Source organism: Felis catus, chromosome B1 (genome assembly GCF_018350175.1).
Source record: "Felis catus isolate Fca126 chromosome B1, F.catus_Fca126_mat1.0, whole genome shotgun sequence".
Lineage (NCBI taxonomy): Eukaryota > Metazoa > Chordata > Mammalia > Carnivora > Felidae > Felis > Felis catus.
Genome location: NC_058371.1, coordinates 201,697,519 through 201,720,754, shown reverse-complemented (window position 1 = coordinate 201,720,754; position 23,236 = coordinate 201,697,519). Strand labels below are relative to the sequence as shown.

The window sequence follows — 23,236 nt, the reverse complement described above, 5'->3', positions numbered from 1 at the left end:
AGAGTGTGAGTGGGGAAGGGGCAGAGACAGAGGGAGACACAGGATCCGAAGCAGCTCCAGTCTCTGAGCTGTCAGCACGGAGCCTGACACGGGTCTCGAACTCCCAAACTGTAAGATCATGACCTGAGCTGAAGTCACACATTTAACCAACTGGGCCACGCAAGCACCCCTAAATATATTAAATTTAAACGAATAGCTTTTGAGTAGGAGTCTGACCCATGGACAATTTCTCCCTACTGGTGCCTAGAACATGGGTATCTGAGGTTTTCCCGCAGCCTCTAAGCCAGGATGTTCCTTGCTACGATTCTCCTGGGATTGTGATGTGGGGCCAGGGGCTACGCCCTGCATTCTTCTAGTCTTTTCTGCGTCATCTCTACCTGTGGCAGTTAGTGATTTTTGGTTTTTGTTTCCTTAAAGTGGAGCAAAATGTAGACACTTGTGAGCTGGCCTGAGTTTGGAGCCTGTGCAGCTTCAAGTGCTGTGTTGTTCTTTCCCAGTCGACACGCCCTCCCTTGATTGAATGGTTTTCTTTTCTTCCTTTGTAGTTTGTCTTGACCAAACCTTTCTTTTCCTCCCTCCTTCCCTCCCTCCTTCTTCCTCCCTTTCTCTTTCTTTCTTTCTTTTCTTTCTTTCTTTCTTTCTTTCTTTCTTTCTTTCTTTCTTTCTTTCTTTCTCTTTCATTTTCTCTTTCTTTCTTTCTTTCTTTCTTTCTTTCTTTCTTTCTCTTTCATTTTCTTTCTTTCTTTCTTTCTTTCTTTCTTTCTTTCTTTCTTTCTCTTTCATTTTCTTTCTTCCTTTCTTTCTTTCTTTCTTTCTTTCTTTCTTTCTTTCTTTCTTTCTTTCTTTCTTTCTTTCCTTTCTTTCTTCTCTTTATAAGTAATCTCTATACCCAGTGTGGAGCTCGAACTCACAACCCTGAGGTCAAGAGTTGTACACTCCACTGACTGAGCCGGCCAGGTGCCCCCTGACTGAAGCTTTCTAAAGAGCATCATCTCAAAGAGGCATCACCTCGCCTTTTGCACTCATTGTTTCACTGGCTTATTTGTGTAATGATCACGTTAACATCAGTAACTACTGTAAGGAGTGTAAGTGCTTGAGGAACGAGGCTGACTCTTGGTGCACGTACATCTCAGTGGATGGGGACCCTTTGCAGGGGGCACCCTGGAGAGGAGCCTGTCGACCATGAATGTTGAGCACTTTCCGGACATCCATCAGGGCGCTTTCCAGAGGGAATGAAGAAAGCCTGTCACGTCAGCAAGTCAGGGGAGTAGAGGTGGGTTAGGATGGCCCCACTGTCTTTTCCTGATGGTGCTTCAGTGAATTCATAATCCAGTAAGGAAGCCGGTCTGTCATTCAGTGGATTCAGTCTGCCCCTGGCGAGCTGGCTTTTGGCCGGTCGGTCATTTGCTGGTGGCAGGGCTGACTTTCAGCAGAACTAGCAGGTGCTGGGGCAGAGGTGGAAAGGACAGGCAGCCGCTGGGCCACGGCCTACGGCTCCCCAAGGAAGGCGGGGTGGCCTGGAGCTTGGCACGCGGCTCCGTGTGCCGGGGAGCGACTTGGCCAGGGGCCTGCCCGTGAGGCTGCCACGCTGTAGGGGTTCGTCCCGAGGCGCCCGTGGGGGTTCCCGTCTACGCCGCCCATGAAAGGCTGAAGAATGTGTCGTAGGGCAAGATATGTGATACTCCGGCCACGTCCTCTTCTCCTTCTGAACAACTGTTAGAGATGAGTTATCTTTGACCTAAAAAGGTCAGCGGTCCCTTTCAGTGCCCAGCAGGGCTTTATGCAACTACCACCGACCGTCGCCCGTCATTCCGTCTCCCCAGGGGACCGTGAGGGTCTATTGAACAGCAGCGGCTCCTTTCCACACTCTTCTAAGCAAGCGAAGTCTGCACTTTTGTGGAGACGGTTTGTTTCTGTGCTTCTTTGTGTGCCGCGTGCCGCGCAGAAGAGGCCGATGGCTTCTCGGGGTCGGGGAGCGCGTCCCTAAGTCTTGTCAGCATTGACGATGCGCCCACGCACCGAGGGAACATCTGAGTGTGCCTGCTCCGTCCTGGGAGGAAATGTGGTGGCAGCCGAGGGCGTCCCGTGTGACCTGGGGTCCGTCAGTGTGGACATCAGGCTTCAGAAGTGCTCGCAACAGTGTGGACGCTCGGAACTTCTCCCAAGGCCTCGAAATCGCAAGCGTGGGGCGATTGGTCGCACCCCCTTGCTCTCCGACGGAGACTAGAATGGGCCGAAGGAATGGTTTGTTTGATAAAAGCCTTCTGGGAAGAGCTGTGCTTTTCTACAGAGGTCCGTGTGGTTTCGCACCACAGTGCACAGCTGTCACGCCGATGTGCTCCACGTGTGGCCAGGGCACAGACCGCTTGTGACGGTGGACACGTCCACACGGACACGGCTGCCGGCTGGCACCTGTGCTCACGGGGCCGTTTTGCGGGGGGCCGGGTGCCGTCGGCGGGTGACTCCTTCCTCCCCCTCGTCGCGGAACGGCGCTGAGCCCAAACCCGGGGACTCTCAGGTCTTCACGGCTGAGCGAGGAGAGCTGTCATCGGTGTGCTGCCCAGTCGAGGTATTTAGAAATGTTTTCATTTGGTAATTCAGTGGCCGAGTGCCACACGGTGTTTGGATGGGGTGTGAGGGAGCCACTGAGTTCTTTGATATTTTAGGGCCAGAGTTCATAAATGGTGATCGCTTATTATGTCAGCGGATAATAATGAAGACCTTCTGGAGCGGTGTTAACATATTCGTGACCTAAGCTCCACCATTTTAACCATCGTTAGGTGTCCAATTCGGTGCGTCAAGTGCATTCACAGTGTTGGGGAGCGCCCCCCCACCCCCACCCCGCCCTGCCACCCTCCGTCCCCGGAACTTGTCCCTCCTCCCCAGCCGAAACTCTGTCCCCAGGAAGCCAGCCCTCCCACCCCCTGGCACCCACCGCTCTGCTTTCCGGCTCTGTGGAACTGTCAAGTGTGGTCCCAGCGTCCCCTCCGCCCCGAAGCACTTTCACGGCAGCTTTGTCCGACAGATGAGATTACGAGGCTCCTTGAGGTTCTCTGACAAAGTTAAGTATTTTTCCAGTTGCACAGTTGAGACCAAAGCCCAAGACTTAAAACAAGAAAACCATTTATTTCCTGGTGAAATCAGATGTGATCCTCTTGGTGAACATGAATCATTTGTTTTTCTTCTTCTCCCCCCCTTGTCTTCCTGAGGAGTTCAGTCTCCTGTGTAAATCCCGTGGCATCTTTTAAAAATTTAACGTGTGGCCGCACTCCAGATACGTGTCCTGTTTATACTCCCGACGGACCGTTTGGCCTTCCCTGCGGATGCCTTCCCGCTGGTGGAGGAGGGGGAAGAGGACACGGCCCCGCGGGGCTTCCACTCTTTGCCACGCGTGAATGAAGCCACAGGAAGCTGAACAGTGTGAATATGGTCCCACTGTTTACGCACGTGCTAAGCGGAATGCGAATCTGCAGGGTGTGACCTGGGCGAAAACTGCGCTTTGCCAGGAAGACTACTTACTCAAAATGCTTGCTGTTAGGGCCGAACCCCTTTGGCTGCTTAGACTGTAAAATTCTGTTACCATCGACGGTCACTCCACGCCAGTCCTCAGGCTCGCTCAGCAGCGCGGACAGCTTCGCCACGAAGCCGTGCTGCCCGGAGGAGGTTTGTGCTCGCGTGTGGGTGCCCTGCCGTGCTTCCCAAACGCCGTGTCAGCTAGAAAAGGCTCTTGTTGGGGCGCCTGGGTGGCGCAGTCGGTTAAGCGTCCGACTTCAGCCAGGTCACGATCTCGCGGTCCGGGAGTTCGAGCCCCGCGTCGGGCTCTGGGCTGATGGCTCAGAGCCTGGAGCCTGTTTCTGATTCTGTGTCTCCTTCTCTCTCTGCCCCTCCCCCGTTCATGCTCTCTCTCTGTCCCCAAAAAAATAAATAAACGTTGAAAAAAAAAATTTCTAAAAAAGAAAAGGCTCTTGCTGATATGTAACAGACCTCGACCCTGAACTCTGATGTTCTTATTTCACATTATGTTACTCTTGATGGATTTTAGTCACACCAACCAGAAAAACAATCTGGATGCCCGACGTATGTATAGAATTCAAGTCAGAAAGTGATTCCAGGGGCCCCTGGGCAGCTCAGTTAGTTACGTGTCCGACTCTTGATTCTAGCTCAGGTCAGAGCCTTCTTGGGATTCTCTCTCTCTCTCTCTCTCTCTCTCTCTCTCTCTCTCTCTCTCTCTGTCTCTTTCTCTCTCTTTCTACTCCCCCCCACCCCACTGCCAAACAAACTTAAAACAAAAAAGTGATTCCAGGTGATTTCAGACTCTTGGCTAGAATCAGGGCTCTTAGCTTATTGTTTCTGCCGCAGAGGCCCGAGAGATGGGTTGGGGCAGCAGGGAAGGTGGTGGGGAGCAGCGTGACAGACGGGGAGCCCCGAAGGGCGCTGGGCAGGTGGAATGGCCGCCTTTGTGAGGAGACGATGGGAATGACCCTGGACCCAGCGCCTCAGCGGGCTGGTAGGCTCCTTCCTGTGGCGGCCATGGCAGCAGGTGCAGTGGGAGAAGGTCGAGGCACGGAAGTGTATTGTGTTCCGGTCCCCGGCCTCCAGCTCAGCCCCGGGCCTCTCCAGCCGGCCTTCAGTTCCTCCACCAGTGAGCTCCGCGTGTGTGTGACCTCCGTGTGGGGGCCTTCCCCCTCCTGGCCTCAGTTTCCTCATTAAGTAAAATCATCATCAAAATACCAGCATCTCAGTGTTAATTTCTGAACCGGAGAAAACACATATAAAGTACCCAGAACAATGTCTGACATGCGGTAGGCCAGCAGTAAATGGCAGGTACCATTGTTTGATTGCTGAGAGGATCATAATAACGATGATAATTACGCTTCTACTATACAGTTATATAAACATGATATTTGTTATTATCAGTGGGAAAATAGGTCCCTGAAGGCTTCTCCTTAAATTAGCAAAGGCAGATGCTAATGGGCTTTTCCTTCCAGAAAGAGAGGAATTGGATTATGGCCAATGCGGAGAGCCAAGCAAGCCTGTAGATTGGATTTCTATCCAGCCGTAGGTGGGGGTTCCTCTAGAAAGACATGGACGCCTCGGAGGAGAAGCTTACCTTAAGGCAGGAGAGCGTTCCTAAGCTACGGAGTAACTTTCTCTCAAGTATTAATTCGAGGGAGAAATGTTTCCGTGGATCTGACGATGTCTAGTGACTGGTGCGGTGCCGGTCCGTTCGTGTCTGGGGCGCGGCCAAGCAACCAGGGGTCAGTCATCCCTCCAGGAGGACGGTCTCTCGCGTGTCTCCCCAAGTCTCTGCAGAGGCTGTGGGGGTGGTTTGTGGGGCCAGCGCGGGAGACGCGGGGGGCGGGGGCAGGACAGCGGCCAGGCTCCGTGTGCAGACTGGCTGTCTCCTGTATCGAGGGCAACGTGCACGGTCCAGGTTGGCGCCACGCTGGCGATTGGTGTCGCCGTTAGGAGGTGCACTTCAGAGGTCACCCTGGCCAGAGACTAGTGTCATTACCACAAAATGAGGCCCCAAGCTCAACTCTCCCGGGACTCTCCAGACCGGTCAAGCTGGTGTTATGGCCTGCTGACCTGCAGCTTTACAGGAACGCTGGAATGAGCCCCAGAGCTGGGGTGGACGTCACAGGCGCCCTCGTTTACAAGTGAGGACAGCGGGGCCCAGAGCTGCGGGGAGGTGACGCGGCCCCAGGACGGCGCTGGCCCCACACGCGGTCCGTGCCAACGAATTGGCCTTCGTCCTCTTTGTGCTAGACTCCTGTTTCCTTCCCCTTGCCTTCTCTGGTTTTCCATGAGCCCTTTTGGAAATCTGCCTTCTGTGTTTTGTACTTAGAAAAATTCCTGTTTGTTTGTTTGTTTGTTTGTTTTTCACTTTGAATGTGAGTGGGGGAGAGGCGGGGGGGGGGGGAAGGGAGAGAGAATCCCAAGCAAGCTGTGCACTGTTAGCACAGAGCCTGACCAGGGCCTCGATCTCACGAACCGTGAGATCATGACCTGAGCCAAAATCAAGAGTCTGACACTTAACCCACTGAGCCACCCAGGCTCCCAGCCACCCTCTAAAAATTCCTGGTAATGGTGATTTCAGTGAACTCTTACTATTGAAAAGGCTCAGAAAGAAGCTTCTCCTCTGAAAGCAACGATACTAACAGCTCGGGTCCCTCTGTTTAGCCTTTGCCACACTTGCTGTTACTTAACAAGCCGTGGTTTCTGTGACTGAAACCCAGAATTTCCAGGATAAGGAGTATTTGGGAGTGGAGTGTAGGCCCTTTGGGGAGAGAGAGGGTGTTCCCCCGTAAGAATGATTTTTTTGAGGGGTATTTCTTTGAAGCCAAGGTAGCTTAATTTTTTACTGATTTTAGAAATGGTAAATATTACGTGGACGAGCCAAGCTACACAGATATGCAAATGCTTGTTAACGCGTTGGTGAGTGACCTCCCGTCTGTGTATGTGTGTAAGCCTAAACACACACATTTTCCACGAAGGGCTCCGGCGTGCCGGCTTTCTCCCACCAAACAGAGTCCAGGGAAGGTTTGCCAAGAAAGTGACCGTAGCAGGTGCGTGCTGACCTTTCTGACGTCTGCACGTGAGTGGGTCGGCACACCTAAGCGTTCTTCTCTTGGTGAACTTTGAGATTCTTTTTAGATTTTGCTAACTAAGCTTTTATTGAACATCTTTACACATTTTTGCTCTCATGACTGGTGGCCCTCTCGCCATGCATTTCCAGAAGTGGAATTATGGGGGGAGGGGGGGGAAGCCTACGTGGCTCAGTCTGTTGAGTGTCCGACTTCTGCTCAGGTCACGATCTCACAGTTTATGAGTTCGAGCCCCACGTCGGGCTCTGTGCTGACAGCTCGGAGCCTGGAGCCTGTTTGGGATTCTGTGTCTCCCTGTCTCTCTACACCTCCCCCACTCATGCGCTCTCGCTCTCTCTCTCTCTCTCTCTCTCTCTCTCTGTCAAAAATAAATAAAACATTAAAAAAAATTAACAGAAACAAGACGTGGAGTTACGGGACCTGAGGGCACACCTGCTGAGAAGCTGTGCCAAACCCGCGACCAGCAGCAGCGGCTGCGAGTCAGTTGCGGGAGCCCGTCCGCTGGGAGGGGAGCCCCTCACCCTGTGCGGCTTAGCGTAGCTTGCGGCTGTGGGAACGGGGTCTGTGCTCCTTCTAAACGTCTGTTTGAGTCAGCTGTTCGTAACGCTCTTCCAGGCCATGAATAATTGGCCTGTTCCAACTTCCAAGAGGAAGTTGAAACTCTCTGTTTCATGAATAAAGACACACAGTGAGGCAGGCAGCTCTTTTCCACGAGTAACAAGCAGGGATTTTAACCCGGGCACGGGCTCCTGTTCAGACTCGCCTGGGGCAGAGCATGGTGTAGCGGGTTCCGTTTTAAGCACTGCCTTTTCGGGAGGATAGGAAGGAGCTGGGTGCCGTCCAGCGGACGACCACAGAATGACGACAGTCGGGAAGGCAGCCCGGTGGGAGGCGGGCGAGGAGACGGGGGTTGTGTAGTCCGGGGCGCAGGCCCGGGGCGGAGGGCAGATAACGGGCCTCAAGCAGATGGGGAAAATTGTGAAAATTACCCTTCATCTGGCGAGAGGAAGGAGTGGGTTGGATGCACGGTGGGGGATTAGTCATTCACAAAGGACTTCTTGGATCCGGTGCTGAGCTGCACTTTCCGTGGTGGAGTCTCACGTTCTAGAGAGTTAGTATAAACCCTTACGATTTCTTCGAAACGTGTTGTGCTTGGACACTTAACTTAGTGGATCGTCCGTCTGGGCCACTGTTCTGTTCCATTCTCAGTGACGTCTTTCTAATGTGCTGGATGTAGGTCGTGTGAACCAGTCACAAGAGGGAGAGAGAGGATGTGAATACAAAAAGGTCTTCAGTGGACAGGCCTGGTGTCGGAAAAAGCCCAGCTCGATTTCAGGGAGGCCGTTTAGACCCCCGGCCTCACGCTCCGTGTCTGGGATGCGTGAGTTAAGGTAACGTCTGCCGCGGAGGCCTCCGGAGGCGGCTGACTGAGCCACCCGTGGCCGATGCACAGGCGCCCGGCACGGCTCCGGGCGCGTAGCAGGTTTTGGCAAACGCTGGCTTTCCTTGCCCTCCCCTCCCCGCCGTCTGCTGGCGTGAGGACCAACGAGTGAGGGAAGCGGCAAACTCCCGGGTGTCCGTGCAGAGCGAGGTGAGGACGTGCTCCTCCTCGGGCACGTGCGAGGGAAGAAGGCGGCCTCAGTCCCCGCCGGCTCTCGCGTGTTCAGAAGGTATGGCCTCAGAACCAGGGTGCCTCAGCCCCAGAGTCTGAGCAGAAACTGCGGTGGGATTGGTTTCCGCCACAAGCAGACTCCTTCTCGACAGAAGTTTCTCTCAGAGAGCAGCTCGTAGGCGACTTTCTTTTATAATTCTTTAAAAGCGTCCCTGGCCGCAGGAGGGGCGTGGTGGGAGTGTGGGCCGGCCACATTCGTCTGTCCAGCCACTGCCTACCTACTGCCTCGCGGTGGATCTGGACGGTTCCCGCGCCCCGGGGCCCTGGCGACGCAGGAGGGTCAGTGCTGTGGGGGACGGGGGAGGGGAGCCCCCTCTTGGCTCTGGGGAGGGTCCGAGAGAGGGCTGCGAGTCCGCCCCTGCCCCGGAAGCAGGCTGTGCCGGGGTGCGAACGGCCGCTGGCGACCTGGCGTGGACCCGGTGGGGTACGGCCAGGGCCGGGCCGGGGTGGACGTGGCAGGGAAGCAATAGGGACTCCGGCAGGGCCTGAACTCAGAACCCCTTTGTGGGACGGTGTTCTTTTTTACCACGGACTTCGCAAGAAAAGGGGGGAGTGCTGGGCAGCACCTGCTAGTGCACACGACAGAATTTTCTAGCGACAGTTCTGATCTCTGGTGTCTCCGCTTCTTCTCCTCAGCCACCCGACGGCGGGCCGCCACCGCTCCCGACGTCTTCTCTCCCGGAAGCTTATTACGAGGAGGCCGTGCCCCTGAGCCCCGGGAAGGCTCCGGAATACATCACGTCAAGTGAGTGTCGGGGCTGCCCGGCCCGTGCCGGCCGCCTCGTCTGCGGGGCGGGGAGAGCGCGGCTCGCTCTCTGGGGAGGAAGGGGAGGAGGGGCCTACAGAGCGACGGGGAGCGTGGAGCGGAGTCACTCTGGACCCCGAAGGTAAGTGCCGGAAGGGCTGTGAAGCCTGCAGTGCCTCGCTGGCCCCTTGGGTAACTCACCGTCCGCTTCCTCTGACCCGTGCTGAAGCCTTGTCGCCGTGGAGTCCTAGGTCTCGATGGAGCGTGTCCCCTTTGGTCACGGGCAGTGACTTCCGTGGCGGCGTGTGTTTGTGGCTTCCCCCCGCGTGCTGTGATGGGCGGAGCCGCAGCTGGAAAAGCCTGGGTACAGAACCCGTGGGCGTCCCAGTCACAGGCCTTTCTTCCCGCCTGTTTCTTCTTCCTTTCATATAGGTTTTTCTAGAAAATTCTTGCCTAGGCTGGAGCTGTCCTGGCGAGGCTCTGGTCTGGCACCTGCCTGGTAGCTCTCAGAAGTACCTCTGTTGGGTCCCAGCCCCCACATTCACACGGAGCACCTTTCTCTAAGCACCTCTGGACTTTGGTGCCGGATCACCAGCTTCATCTCTCCCCCGATCCCCTGTCAGGCAGGGAGCTGTCGTCCCCGAGCGAAGTGCGGGGACGACATCTGGGTCCCTGTGGACGAGAGAACCGTGCTTTCTTAGACACATGAGATGGGAAGTCAGGAGGGTTTGCTCATTTTGGTCTCGGGGCTTCCGGCACGTTAATATTCGTGGCACACGGTCCTCCTTCCATCTGTCTTCTCACGGGAATGCACGCCTTCTTCCGGGGCCGTCTTCCCGTCCCCCGAGGCCTCTGCTGTGCGGCACTTCGCGGTCTCTGACCTCTCTGTCCCCTGGCAGCAGGCAGGCGGAGGTGCTGCCACCGTCTCCCTGGATCGTTCCAGGAGGGCCTCCTCCCGTGGTACGTCTTCTGTGTGAGAACCCAGCGAGCGGGACCGCCGGCCCTTTGAGGGCAGGGCGCCAGTTTGCCCGGCTTCCGGAACAGGTGCACGCTGAGGGAGAAGGGGACGGTTCTGCGACAGAGGCCAGGCCCTATCGGGCTTTGAGGTCTCTAAGTCAAGTGTTCTAATGTTTCTTTTATGTAAAAACTACTCATGGAAAATGCGTTCGAGTAATTTCTAAGTGTCCACCATCTCAGAAATCAGGGGCCTACTCAGAAAACATGGAAACAGAAACGGCCCGGTGGATTCAGGACTTCACTGGAGTCCTTTGCTTTGTCACTGCACTGAGCACAGGGAAACGGGTTTTTCGACAAGGGTTGCCCAGCACTTGGAACAGTCTGGCTCTAGCTTTCTCCTACCTTCCCTCTCCCCCACCCTCAACACACTGTCTGGGCCAGAACCTGGTAGTCATTTTGTTTGACGTCGGGGGGCCTGTCTGAGGAGCCCCCCGTCAGCGAGGTGTCCTGGCCTGTTCCTCAGAGAAGCCGTCCCATACTTACTGGCGGTGGGGAGCTTTTGTTGAGCTCGCTCAGGAAGCAAGACCAGCGGGACGCACGCTCGGGGCCGCGAATCAGCGGGGCTGATGTGCGTGGCTCCCTCGGTCCGATGTCTGCGGCTGCACAGCTGGCGGTGAGGACCTCCCCCTGCTCCCGAGAAACCGGGCAGCGGGCTGGCTTCCAGATGGTTCCTTAGGGACTCGGCAACGGCTTGTCGAACCTGGGTCAGGTGTGGGTCTAGCAGAGAAGCAGGCTGTCAAGAGTGTCATGGAATGAAGGGTCTGTGAAGGGAACGAGGCTTAGGCAGCCGTGGAAACGGCCAGAAAGGCCCGTGGAGCAGGGCTGGTGGTTGGGAAGAAACGCTGAGGATCCGGAGGAAGGGGGAGGGCAGACGGGGACGTGCCTCCTCAGAGCTGCACACGCCTGGCCGGGCCTCCGACGACGAGGGACAGGACCTGCACGAGCTGCCCGGGCTCTGGGCCCAGCGAGGGCCGGCCGGCGACTTGTGTGCACGCTGGAGCAGCGCCCAGCCCCCGTGCCAGCCTGCAGAGAGTGCTGGCGGCCGCTGCCCTCCGGCCTTCCGGATTGCTCGCAGACCTCTCTGGTGGCCAGAGCCAGCCGAGAAAGGGACTCTGGGCAACGTCACTGCAGCCTTGCTCGGTTGATGTGGTGTAAAGCTACCGCCGTTTGTCCGGCGTCTGTCTGGCACCCAGGCACACGCTCTGAACCGCGTTGGGTTTCCAGGTAGGGACAGTGCAGGGTCACGGTGCAGGGTCATGGGACCCAACTGTCACCCGTATCACAGAAAGCTCCCCGGCCCTCCACCCCAGAGGAGGCAAAGTCCCTTGCTCTTCCCGCGGGGTCTTTTTCCCCTTTGGGAGTCCGTAACCGGAAGGTTGTGATGCACGACCACCTGCCGTTAGAGTTTCTGCCGTGAGATCGTAGGGAGTGGGGGAGACACACGCAGACAGCAGAGTCAGGATGAGTCGCCTCGTGTGTAACTCGTCCCGTCCTCATTTCTACAACTGGTCAGTGGTCATGGCTCGTTTTTGTAACTTCCTTCCTGTTCCCATTGGCTTCGGCAAGCACCTTGGCCAATCACCCGGTAAGATGACTCACCTTTCCTTCCCGAAAGGTCTGTGCTGCACTGGGTGGTTCACTTACAGGGTGCGGGAGTACCGGGGCCACCCTAGAGACCTGCACCCCCCGCCCCCCTCGCCCTGGTGTGGCCGTGACTAGTCACCCCAGCCACTGGAATAACACCCCCCCCCCCCGTTGTCTCCACTTTTGGGTTAACGGAACAGTCACTGTGTCCTTTGGAGGGAACGTTCTGCCCTTAGAAACTAAGACCTGTGGGCTGCAGAGCCAAAATTGTCAGGGAAGGGAGGCAGAAATGTCCGTGATCGCTAGGGGTAACAGAGATAGGAGCCACTACCGTGTTCAGCCCTAGATTCCCAGACCTGTGAGCCCTGGCTCTGGGGGAAACTGAGGCGCAGCACACCCTGCCAGAAGGCATTCTTGAAGATGGCACCCCCAGTCTCCAGGGGTGGCCAGTCAAGCTGGTCCTAGAACTGGGTATTCAAAGGGTATTCCGCTGGCCTGTTGGGTCACCTGCTTCAGGGGACGGGGACACAGCATGGTAGTGGGTCTCACGAGCACAGACCCATAGGGCGGGCTGCATCTGCTGTAACAGAGTTCTCTGGTTACAAGCAACGTCACGGGATGCCGTGCTGGTGAACGGGGCGTTCTGCAAGACCGTGGATGGGGCTTTAGGCAGGAACATCGTGGCGGGGAGAGCAGATTGTCTTGAGTGATCTCTTCCAGTGAGAATGCATCGCTGCCCCTTCCGTGGAGGACGTGGTCCAGTTCCAGGTGGGCCGGCTGGGGCCGCGGGGCACAGGGTCATGTGCGGGCAGGGCCCTCAGCAGGGCCGGGAATCAGACTGCCGAGCGGAAGTCCATCCCCGGACCACGGCCACTTGTGCGTGAATGCATCTGGACAGGCAGCCTGGGGAAAGAGGCTCGTGTAACGGGCCGTGTCATGTCCCCGGTCGCGAAGCCCCTCCGCGGAGGCTTTGCCGAGAGCTCTCCCGGTATGTCAGTCTTCACCTTCCCAGCGTATCTGGGAGGCCCGTCCGCACCCCTCTGCAGACCTTCTTGCTGCCAGTTAGTCTCTAGTCTTGACCACGCAGCCAAGCCGTAGGCTATGCCGAGGGGTCCCTGTTGGGAGAAGGAGCCCGTGTGGCAGGAACAGGACCACGTGCATCTGAACTACTAGCTTCTACCTGTTACTTACAGCTTCCGGGCCTGGAGGAGCCCGATGGACGCAGACCGCTGGGATGTGAGGGTCGGGTTCTCCGCGGTGGGTCAGGTGACACGGAGCCCGTGTTGGGCAGCTGGGGCGCCTGTGACCAAGCATTTAGACGCCACTAGGGTGTCCATGAGCCAAAAGCAGTTTCTCTAAGGTAAACTAAGTGTTTCCAGAGGTTGGTGTCGCCGTGCCCTGAAATCCTAAAGGGTCTGTGCCGAGCTTCACCTCTAGGGGCCTGCCTTCCATCAGGCTTCTGCTAGCTTCTAGAACAGGGTATGATCCGAGACACAGAGCCACGGTGACGTGGACCTCACACAGTCACGGCAGCTGTAGAAGTCCACGAAAGCCGCTGCCTGCGCATCTGGTGGCTCGGAAGTCTGGAAGAGCCGCCGGCTGGAGGTGGGGGGGCTCAGGGCCTCGCCGAAATCCACGAAGACAAGTCCATCCGCCTGTGAGTCCCTCCACACTCGGCAACACGGGCGACGCAGAAGATGCCGGTGCTCTTGGCCGTGGCGCAGGACCGAGGGGATCCGAGCTGCCCCAGGAGGGGCCCCGCAGCAGGGCGGGCGACACTTCTGGGACCGGGGGCCGAGCCCGGCAGCGCCTGGCACCCTCCGGTGACCTCGACCTTCCTTCAGAGTGGAGCTGCCACTGTTCCTTCTGCCTTCCGGTCTGCGTCTGGTGGCGGCCCGTGGTGCTGGCCCTCACCCCGGCCACACAGGCCAGGAAGGCTGGAAGCCGGGTCCAGCCCGGCTGAGCTGGTGGCAGTCGCCGCGGATCTTGTTGGGGCTTTGGGTTCAGATCCACATTTCATCTTGTTTTTGGTTCCCGGTCGCCTGCGCCCTTTGTCCTCTCACTCCCGAAGGGCAGTTGGTTGAAATGTTCTGATTTCTGGGCTATGGAGATATGTCTATGTTACGCGTTTTAACGTTTTTGGTTGAAAGTAATCGACCATCGGAATGTTCTTTGGTTCCGTCACAACTGCCCACGGGACTAGTCTGGCCTGAGGACTGTTTCCTAACCAGTGACATCAGGCACACACACAGATCCACACAGGTCTCTGGCTGGCTCTTTGGGCTGCCTCCTTGCTCTATAAGGAGTGTAGACGTCTACACGGGATGCCAGGACATGCCGGGGGTTGGGGGCTTCTAATCAGCACCCTCTCGGACTTTGCCGAAAGGAAACCCTCCATCCATCTCCGAAACACCCGTTCCGCTTACCTCAAGGTCTGAAGGCCGGTGGTGATTCTTTCTCCTCCTCCCCCGTCCCGGGTCCTTCTTAACTTTTCACAAAGTCCTCATTGTTTCCTAATATATTCCAAACCCCAGCCCCAGACAGTGAGCTCCTTGAAGTCCTGCTGGAGCCACCGGGGGGTGCAGGGAATGAGGAGGTAATGAGACGTCCCGCTCTCCGTTGGGGAGGCGTTGGAGAGACTTCTCAGAGATTGACTTTCCTTTAGGCTCAGACTGTGGTCAGTACCCCTGACTGCTCTGTGTTTCCTGCTAAGTTGGCTGCCGGTCTCCTAAAAAGGAATGTGCCGATTCTCTCTCAGAAGCGGGGGGTGGGGGGGAGTGGGCAGTGAACCTGCTGTCTTTCTCCGCTGGGCACCTCAGCCCTCCCCAGGACAGAGAGGGCCACCAGGGGCCCTGTTGGCCATCCTCCTCTGGGGGGGGGGGGGACGTTCCAGGACCCCCGTGGATGCCTGAAGCTGCAGACAGTACCCAACCCCGTATGTGCTGTGTTTCTCCTATACACATACTTGTGATAAAGTTTAATTGGTAAATCAGGCAGCAGGAGATTAACAACGATGCAACCAGTGTAACAACCGCTGTAATAAAAGTTGTGTGAATGTGGTCTCTCTCTCTCTCTCTCTCTCTGTCTGTCTCAACGTCTTACTGTCCTGCCCTCACCCTTCTTCTTGCGATGATGTGAGATGACAAGTGCTCATGTGCAGAGATGAAGGAGGCAGGTGACGTGGGCGCGTGATGCAGCGTGAGGCTGCTGCTGACTTTCTGACCACACGTCAGGAGGAGAATCACCTGCTTCTGGATCATACCGACCGTGGCAAACTGAAACCACGGAAAGTGAGACCACGGCTCAGGGGGGACCACGGTACTGAGGTGCGCCCGTCTCAGGGGCGGGGGCCTGGTCTTCCACGGCTGTACCCGTGGAAGCACGGCTGGCCTGGGACACCGTGGGGGTGGGGGCACGGGCCCTGCGCACAGTGGAGAATCCGTGCGTAACTTCTGACTCTGCGAAATCTTCGCTGCTAGCCTGCTGTTGGCTTGGAAACCTTACCGGGAGCACAAATGGTCCATCAACTCACGTTTCGTTTGTCGTATGTATCATGTACTGTATTCTCACAACGTAAACCAGAGACACGAAAATGTTATTAAGAAAAGCATAAGGAAGAGAAAATACATCTTCAGGACTGTCCTGTGTTCTTTGAAGAAAATCTGCTTCTAGGTGGACCGGTGCAGTTCAAACTGTGTCCAAGGGTCAACTGTATAAATAAGAAAAGTAATATCTGATGCATCGTGAGCCTCTGGTAAATACTTGTTGCGTGAATGAAATCAAAGGTCTTTCTCCCACTTGTAAGTATTCGTTAATGCTGTTGCTCATTCGTTTGCCAAGTGTTTAGTGGATTCGCTATTCCAGGGAATGAGCTAAGCACTGAGGGATTCCTGGTCCTTCAGACTATGGTGGGCATAACCTTTGGGAAGGAAAAGGTCTCTGGGTCTCTCCGAGTCTGGCGGCCCTCCGCTTACCTTCGGTGTCGTGCCTCGCCACTCCCCGCCACGTGAGCTCGGCTCTAGCCATGCTGAACTTTTAAAACCCTTTTACTGTAAAACATTGTACGTTTACCGAAAAGCACTCAAAATATGCATATGGACTTACTGACTTACGATCCAGAGTATCTGTGGAAGCGCCACCAGGTCACGAGGAGAACGCGTCAGCCCCAGAAGCTCCCGTGTGCCCCTTCCTCATCCCAGCGCCTCCCCACAAGTGTAGCCACTAACGTGGCCTCTGTGGCAAAGAGGCTCCGCTCTGATGTTTTCGGCGCTTTGGCTCCGCCTTCCTCCTCGACTCCTGTGTGTGGTTGGCACCGACGCATAAAAGGTCTGGATCGAGTTTCACCTTTGGTGTCCCCTGCCCCCCGTGTGCCGACCCCCCCCCCCCCCGGCCTGTCTCCCACGGCCTGCCCCGCTCTACCTGGCACGCATGAGTCACCCCAGCACAGGCCGGACAGCTTCCCCGGCGGCGGAAACGCTCCCTGTCTGGGCTCTGGCGCCACGTCCGCTTTGCCACCGCGAGTGCTGAGCTCTGGAGATGTGGCTAGTGCCACGGAGGAACTGACACCTGATCTTCTTTGACTTGACTTAGACCTGAATTTAAGTAGCTGGTGCGACTCCTGCATTAAACGGGGCGGTGGTGTGGGTGCGCGTGCGCGTGGGGAGGACGTTTCCTCGGGGAGGACAGCCCGACCGCCAGGGGAAGGCTGTATGTCCGCGCAGAGGCAGGAACGGGCCGTTCTCTCATTCTCTGTCTGCAGCAGTTCGGGCCGGGCCCTTCTCAGGCCTGGAACCACCCTCTGCCTGGTCCTCTGGGCAGGTCCTCATCGGCAGGACGCAGGTGCCTCTGGGCCGCCGGCCTCTGCCCCCCGACCGCACCCATTCTCAGCGCTGCCCCCACAGGCTCTTGCTGGACACCCTTCCCTGACCGCTTCATCGTGATTGAAAACCCGGCCGAACAGCTGTCCCCGCTTGTAGTACTGATTCTCCGCGATGACATTCGAGCGCCGGCATGAGCGCTGAGTGCAGGTTGTAACCCAGTTCCCAGCAAGCCCAGAGGCGGATTCTGCCGAGCGGAAGGTCTGCGGCTGCCATCGCTCCAGAACCGCGCGGCCGGCCATGTCCGCCGTAGTTCGTCCACCCGAGTCCCGCGTCGTGTAGATGTCCATCCGTCTCTCAGACGTGTCCTGAGAAGGGAAGGTGTTCCGGATGTGTCTGGGGGTGCGGGAGAGTGCAGAGGCGAAGCCGGCACCATGTCCAGGAGCCTGTCGTCCGGCAGGGCTGAGGCTGAGAAGACAGACGGTCCCTCGCACTCATTGGACTCTGCACCAGCCGTTCGTCCGAGGGCTTGGCAGGTGTAACGGGTTCATCCAGCAGTCCGCCCTTCTGCGGACCCTGGTTCCTTGCCCCGGGCCAGGTACGTTGTCCTGTGCTGGGGCCATCGCATCCTGCAGGGCGGTCTCCCTGCCCTGGGGGGCTTGCAGCCTGACACAGGGTGTCGTCAAACAGCAGGACAGCACGGTGGAGGCTGTGGAGGCAGACACGAGGGGCGTCTCGCCTAGCGCCTCAGCCCGGGCTGCCGGAGCGAGACGCCGCAGACTGGGTGGCCCGACACCAGACGCTTGTCTCCTCACCGTGCCGGCGGCCGGATGCCCGAGAGCAGGGTGCCGGCCCGGTCAGGTCACGGCGAGGGCCTCGTCCTGGCTCACGGACCGCCGCCGTCTCCGAGTGTCCTCGCGTGGCGGACAGAGAGCAAGACCCCGCGCCTGCTCTCCCCAGAGAGACACCAGTCCTACCGAATTAGGATCCCCCTCACATAACCTCGCTTAAGCATAATTACCTCCCAGAAGTCCTGTCTCCAGATAGAGTCTCGCTGGGGCGAGAGCTTCAGCATGTGAATTAGGGAGGACCGGCTTTGGCGATTCACGGAGGGCATCGTGGAGGAGGTGCCCGTAAATTAAATCGTGAAAGGCGAGAACATTCATTCAGGCGAAGGGAAATGGAGTGGGACACACGGGAAGTGAGGCGGAAGCGCCGCAGGAGCGAGGGAGGATGTGCTGCGTTCGGGAGACTGGACGCCATCTGATACGAAGCGTTACTGCCTTGTGGCCTGAGAAGGACGGGCGCACGTGTGTCCGGAGGCCCCGAGGAGGACTCGAGGAGAGGGCCGGCCTTGGCTTGGATCTGGAACGTCCGCAGCGAGGGCGTGGCGATGCGCACGGGGCGACGCTGGAGACCCCGGAGAACCTTGACCTGGTGTTGCGGTAGGGGAGGGCCGCGCTCTGCGGCTGGTGGTTCACACTGCTGAACCGGGGGCCAAGACCCGACGTCGCGGGGTCTGCAGGCGGCCGATCCCTCGCTGGACAGTCTAGGGCTGCTTCTCACCGGTGAAGGATTCTAAGGCCCTTCCGTTGAAAACTTTTCCTTCGCTTCCACCGGCTGTCTTGTTGATTTCTCCCCCCCCCGTTTTTACTAACTGCCCTTTCTTTGCGTGGCGCACGGAACCCAGAGCCCCTTCCTCGTTTACTGGCTCGGCGCGGGTGCTCTGGAGCCCAGAGCAGCGGTAGCTTCCGGATAAGGCTTTTGCAGGCAGGCGCTTTACCTTCACCTCTTTCCTCACTTTGGCAGATTACGACTCGGACGCGATGAGTAGCTCCTACGAGTCGTATGACGAGGAGGAGGAGGACGGAAAGGGCCAGAAGACGCGGCACCAGTGGCCGTCCGAGGAGGCCTCCATGGACCTGGTGAAGGACGCCAAGATCTGCGCCTTCTTGCTGAGGAAGAAGCGCTTCGGGCAGTGGAGCAAGCTCCTCTGTGTCATCAAGGACACCAAGCTGCTGGTAACGCATCGCGCACGGCTCGTGCTGGGGCAGGCTCGGCGGGATTGGGCGGCGGTCTGACTCGATGGGATCGGTCCCCAGGTGGCGCTGACGTCCGCTGGGGGGCAGTGGCCGCCGGGCGGTCGGTGGGTGCGCTCACCGCGGCCGGGCGCCGGGCAGTGAGTGCGGGCCGTGGGCACCGAGCCTTGCGTGCCTTCGGTTCCGCTTCCTGCCCCCACCGGTGGGCAGAGTCCCTCCCGCCCCGGGCCACTAACGTCTGTGGCGTGTGCCCATGGAAACGCACGGGCTTTAACTTGCCAGACGGCGCAAGATGGATTTTCTCGTTTGTAGTGAGTCAGTGAATTCCTCAAAGCCAGGTCATCAAGTGGGGCGGGCGGGCCAGCCACGGTTTGCGGGGAGAGTGCCCAGGAAAGAAAATTCTTTTGGAAAACTAAAGGCAGATTCTTTTCTTGTCGTTTAATCTGAGGGGCCGAAGAGGAAGATAGGCTAAGAAACAGGGAAGCCGGGGACAGGGACACGCGGGCCGCCCGCTGCCGTGTCCTTCCCACAGGGGCCCCCCTGAGGAAGCCAGAGCCCTTGAGAGCGTGTGTCACTCCCCCTGCTCCTTCTGTCCTTCCAGCTTTCGCAGAAAACGTGGTTGATCATCGGAACTGTGAATTGTAGAGTGTATTTTTGCATTTGCTTTTTCCTTCTCATTAACCTTGGAGAAAAGGTTCTCCCCAAATTCTACCGTTAAAACAGAACACGGGAGGATTTATGATTCTGTGTGTCACCCTTGAGTGGAGCGGGTAACCCCGTTCTTTACAGTTTCTTCTGTGAATCATGGGAATGCTTACTGGATGCTTAGGGCGTTGTATATTTTTAAATTAATGGTTAAAAACAATTTTTTTAAACACTGAGAATACATATTTTTTCCACATGTGTGGCCTGAATTTCTCCCAAATTTAGAATATGCCAAAAATGATGCCATGCGGGAATTTTAAAGTACAGAATGAAAAAAAAAAACAGATTTAAAAGATTAATATGGTCCTTATTTACAATCTGACATAATGGCTGCAAGATGTGGCCGTGTTATGTAAATGCTTCAACAACGTGCAGTGGACCCATGTGAAAGAGGGGTTTTGAACCAGGAGCAGGAAGCAGGTGGCTGTGTGGCGGTCTCAGCAGTCAGGGAGCAGGGCCCTCGGTGCCCCACAGCCCCCCTACCCCTCCCGACCGTCCTCCTCTTCCACACCCTCCCCTCCCCTCTCGTTTCTTGCAAATGAGAGGATGCCCAGGATGAAAACACCTACCATTTAGATTCGTTGTAAAACATTTCAGAAGAAACTAACGGAAAAACCATGTGAAAACACTTTCTTTGACAAAATGCAGAATCAAAGTTAATTATTACTAGGATGGAACTTTTTTTTTTTTTTTCAAAAATGACCTATGATGCAAGTGCCCAGATCACCCCTGTTGACACTGAAAAAACATCAACAGTGACGAAAGCAAATGCTTTCCAAGTTTGAACAGCACAGAAAACTGTCAGTGGAAAACAAAAAGCCAGGCCCTTCCCTAAGTGAGCCTTCCTGCCCATCGGCATCGTCATCCTCAGCTTTTCGAGTAGGCACCTGGCATCTGTGACCTTCCGTGCCCAGGCGGCCCTGCGGTGGACGCCGTGATGGGCCAGACGCCCCTCAGGACGGCTCGCCCAGGTCACGGCCCCTCCTCTGGGGTCTGCGTCAGGATGGCCCCGATGGTGCCTTCCAGCTCCAGAGATCCCGCAGGCTCAGCTGAGGGCTGTTATCTGAACTGCCCCCTCTTACTACCCCTTCGTCCTGCGGGCGTGGCTCTCAGGGGGCGCCCCGATAGATACCCCACACCGTCCTCTGTTTGAGAGTCCGCGTCCCCGGGAGCCCGACCCGCAGGGGTCTCCAGCCTGCACTTTCACGTAGGGCTGGTGACACATCCCATTTTGAGACATTTAACTCGAGAAAAATACAAGCTGTCACGTTTCCCGTCTAACTCCCACCCCTTGTACTGTCAATTCCCTCTTCTCTGTTCCTTTCCTTTCTTGCACCAACCTAGAATACAAGAGACTGCCGAACGGTGAGTATTCATAACAATCCAGGGTTAGGTGGATTCGGTGTATTTTTTTCCCTTCCTTTTCAGACCGGGGCAGCCATCGAGTGGATTTTTGTGGGAAGTGGATGTGTTCCATACCTGTGGTGCTCAAGAGCCGAGGTTTTAGAACTGGAAAGTAGAGGACTCTGGAAGTCATTTCTGAAAACAGGGGTCTATTCCTCCTGTCCCTCCCCAGTAGGTAGTGGGCTTTGCACTCATGCCATGTGGGGCTGGGGTCTACCACTTTCCAGGTGTCTGATATTGGCAAGCTATTTAGCCAGGTGACCCTCAGTTCCCTAGTCTGCAACATGGACAGCTGTGGCGATCAAATGAAATTATGAAATGCCTCATATGATGCTGACTTGGTGGGAGGTGTTATAGTTACTAATAATTTAGTGACTCCATAAAATAGTGATAACCACAGCAATAGTTTGTGTTACAAATGTGGAAACAGGCTCAGAGAGCTCAGAGAGCTTGAGAGACTTCCCAGGGGCCAGGTTTAATCAGTAACAGAGTAGGACTTGGATGCCTGAACCCTCAGACCATCTATTTCCATGAAGATGTGTACAGTTGGTCCTAAGGAATACAATTAGACCCAAGGTGGGAGGAGAAACCTTTGGACAGGATTTGATTCTAGTCCGGATTTTACAGATCCGGATTAAACACCACTGATGTGAACTAACTCCTCGTGCTCACCACGGCACTGGGATCTTTAGAGTGGATGTCTGCTGTGTAAATGGAGCCGTGTGAACTTTGGATCCTGTACTCAACTAGAAAGCAAACGCTTGCAGACGTGTTGTGTAGGACGCGTTGATGGGGATGAAGGGGGTAGGATGAGACAGGCGGATACCCAGCGACGTAGGTTGTAGAATAAAGCATCCAGAGTATCGTCCGCCCACATCAGGGGTGTGCCTTTCGGCAGTTCTAGCGTATCACGTTCCTGTCGCTTAACGAGGACGCTCCATTGGTACCTGATCCCCATCAGAGGAGGGAGTTTCTGTTTCTGCTGAGTCGGGTCATCGATGCTCGGTAAACTTGGCTGAACCACCAGCGGATGTATTTTCACGTGCGTGGGGGGGACGTGCCATGCGGAGCGCGCCCCGTGTGGGTGGCGCGTGTGCGTCTGCAGACCCAGCCCCCAGCCTCGGGGCTTCTCCGCTGCTCAGATAGACCTCCTGCGGGCGCCGGCCTCTCCGTCGTGCCGGAGTTTTATCAGCCTTTCTGCTTGCACTTCCTTAAGCCTGATTCCGCTTTCTCGTGTTGAATGCAGTGCTACAAGAGTTCCAAGGACCAGCAGCCACAGATGGAACTGCCGCTGCAAGGCTGCAGCGTCACGTACATCCCGAAGGACAGCAAGAAGAAGAAGCACGAGCTGAAGATCGCCCAGCAAGGCACCGACCCGCTGGTGCTCGCGGTGCAGAGCAAGGAGCAGGCCGAGCAGTGGCTGAAGGTGAGGCGCTCGCCTGGCCGCTGAGCCGCTCGCGTCGCCAGGCCTCTTTCCCACACCTGGGTCTTGTTTCGTCTTGTTTTCCTGTTTTGAAAGAGAGAGTACACGCACGCTAAGGGGGGAGGGGCAGAGAGAGGGAGAGGGAGAGGGAGGGAGAGAGAATCCCAAGCAGGCTCCACGCCATCAGCACAGAGCCCGACATGGGGCTCGATCTCACGGACCGTGAGCCGGGATCGGGAGTCGGACGCTCAACCACTGAGCCTCCCAGGGGACCCCCCCAGACCTGTTTTTATTTCAGTTTGTATTTTTTCAGGTGTCGGCAAAAATGGGTTGACCTGAGCAGTTTTGTCTTTGATGGCAGAGTATTCTGATCACTCTGTGGTTAATCCCTCCACCTCTGGTCTTCAGAAGGCCGTCTGCCTCCGGCTCACGGGCTGTTTTACCGCTTTCTCTTTTCCTTTGATTTTCTTTGATTTTTTTTTTTTTTTTTTTTTTATGTGTCCAGATGTGGATTCTTTTCTATTTATTCTGCTAGGAATTCCCTGGGCTTCTAAATCTGTGGATTGCCATCTTTCTAAGTGTTAGAAAAAATTTTTCATCCATGTCTCTTAAAAAATACCACTTTGTCCCATTCTCTTCTCCCTTCTGGCTATGTTTAAATATACATTAGATGCTTTAACGATATTCTACTTATCTTCTCTTTGTATCTTCCTACCCTTTTCCCCTCCTTTAGTCTGGCTACTGTTTTCGTGTCTCTCTCCAGCTCACCGTTTCTCTTCTTAGCTGTGTCAGAGCTGCTGTCAAATGTGTCCCCATTCACTGGGTTCTGAGCGTTGGTTATGCAACTCTAGAATTTCTACTTATTTCTTCTTCGGCCTGGAAATACCACTTACTTTTTACAGTTGTAAATTTCCTGTGGAAACGATGGTCATTTATTTCCGTAACAAGCAGGTAACGGGTCTGGTTAGACGGGGGTTTGGGTCGCGGGTGGCCCTGGTCCGCTCTGTACACGTGCTTGTTCGTGTCGTTTTGCCTTCCTGTGCGCCGGGGCCTCTGACGACCATGCTGCTCGTTCTGTGTGGGGAAAACAATGAATTCGATAATTGTTTAGAACAGCTTAATCGAAGTATAATTCACATACCATACAATTCACCCTTCCGGAGCACGATTCAGTGGCTGTTAGTCTCTTCACCACGGTGTAATTCCAGAACATTTTCGTCTC

The 23,236-nt window shown here is 56.1% G+C and overlaps 1 protein-coding gene across 8 annotated transcripts in view; it reads left to right on the top strand.

Moving 5' to 3' along the window:
* Nucleotides 1-23,236, top strand: part of AFAP1 (actin filament associated protein 1) — a 147,602-nt gene that overhangs the window by 66,571 nt on the left and 57,795 nt on the right. For all 8 annotated transcript variants that reach the window (XM_023253431.2, XM_023253429.2, XM_023253428.2 and 5 more), the window contains 3 exons: nucleotides 8,917-9,025; nucleotides 18,253-18,464; nucleotides 21,838-22,017. In XM_023253431.2, the coding sequence (XP_023109199.1) occupies nucleotides 8,917-9,025; nucleotides 18,253-18,464; nucleotides 21,838-22,017 (501 nt within the window). The remainder of the gene's footprint in view (nucleotides 1-8,916; nucleotides 9,026-18,252; nucleotides 18,465-21,837; nucleotides 22,018-23,236) is intronic.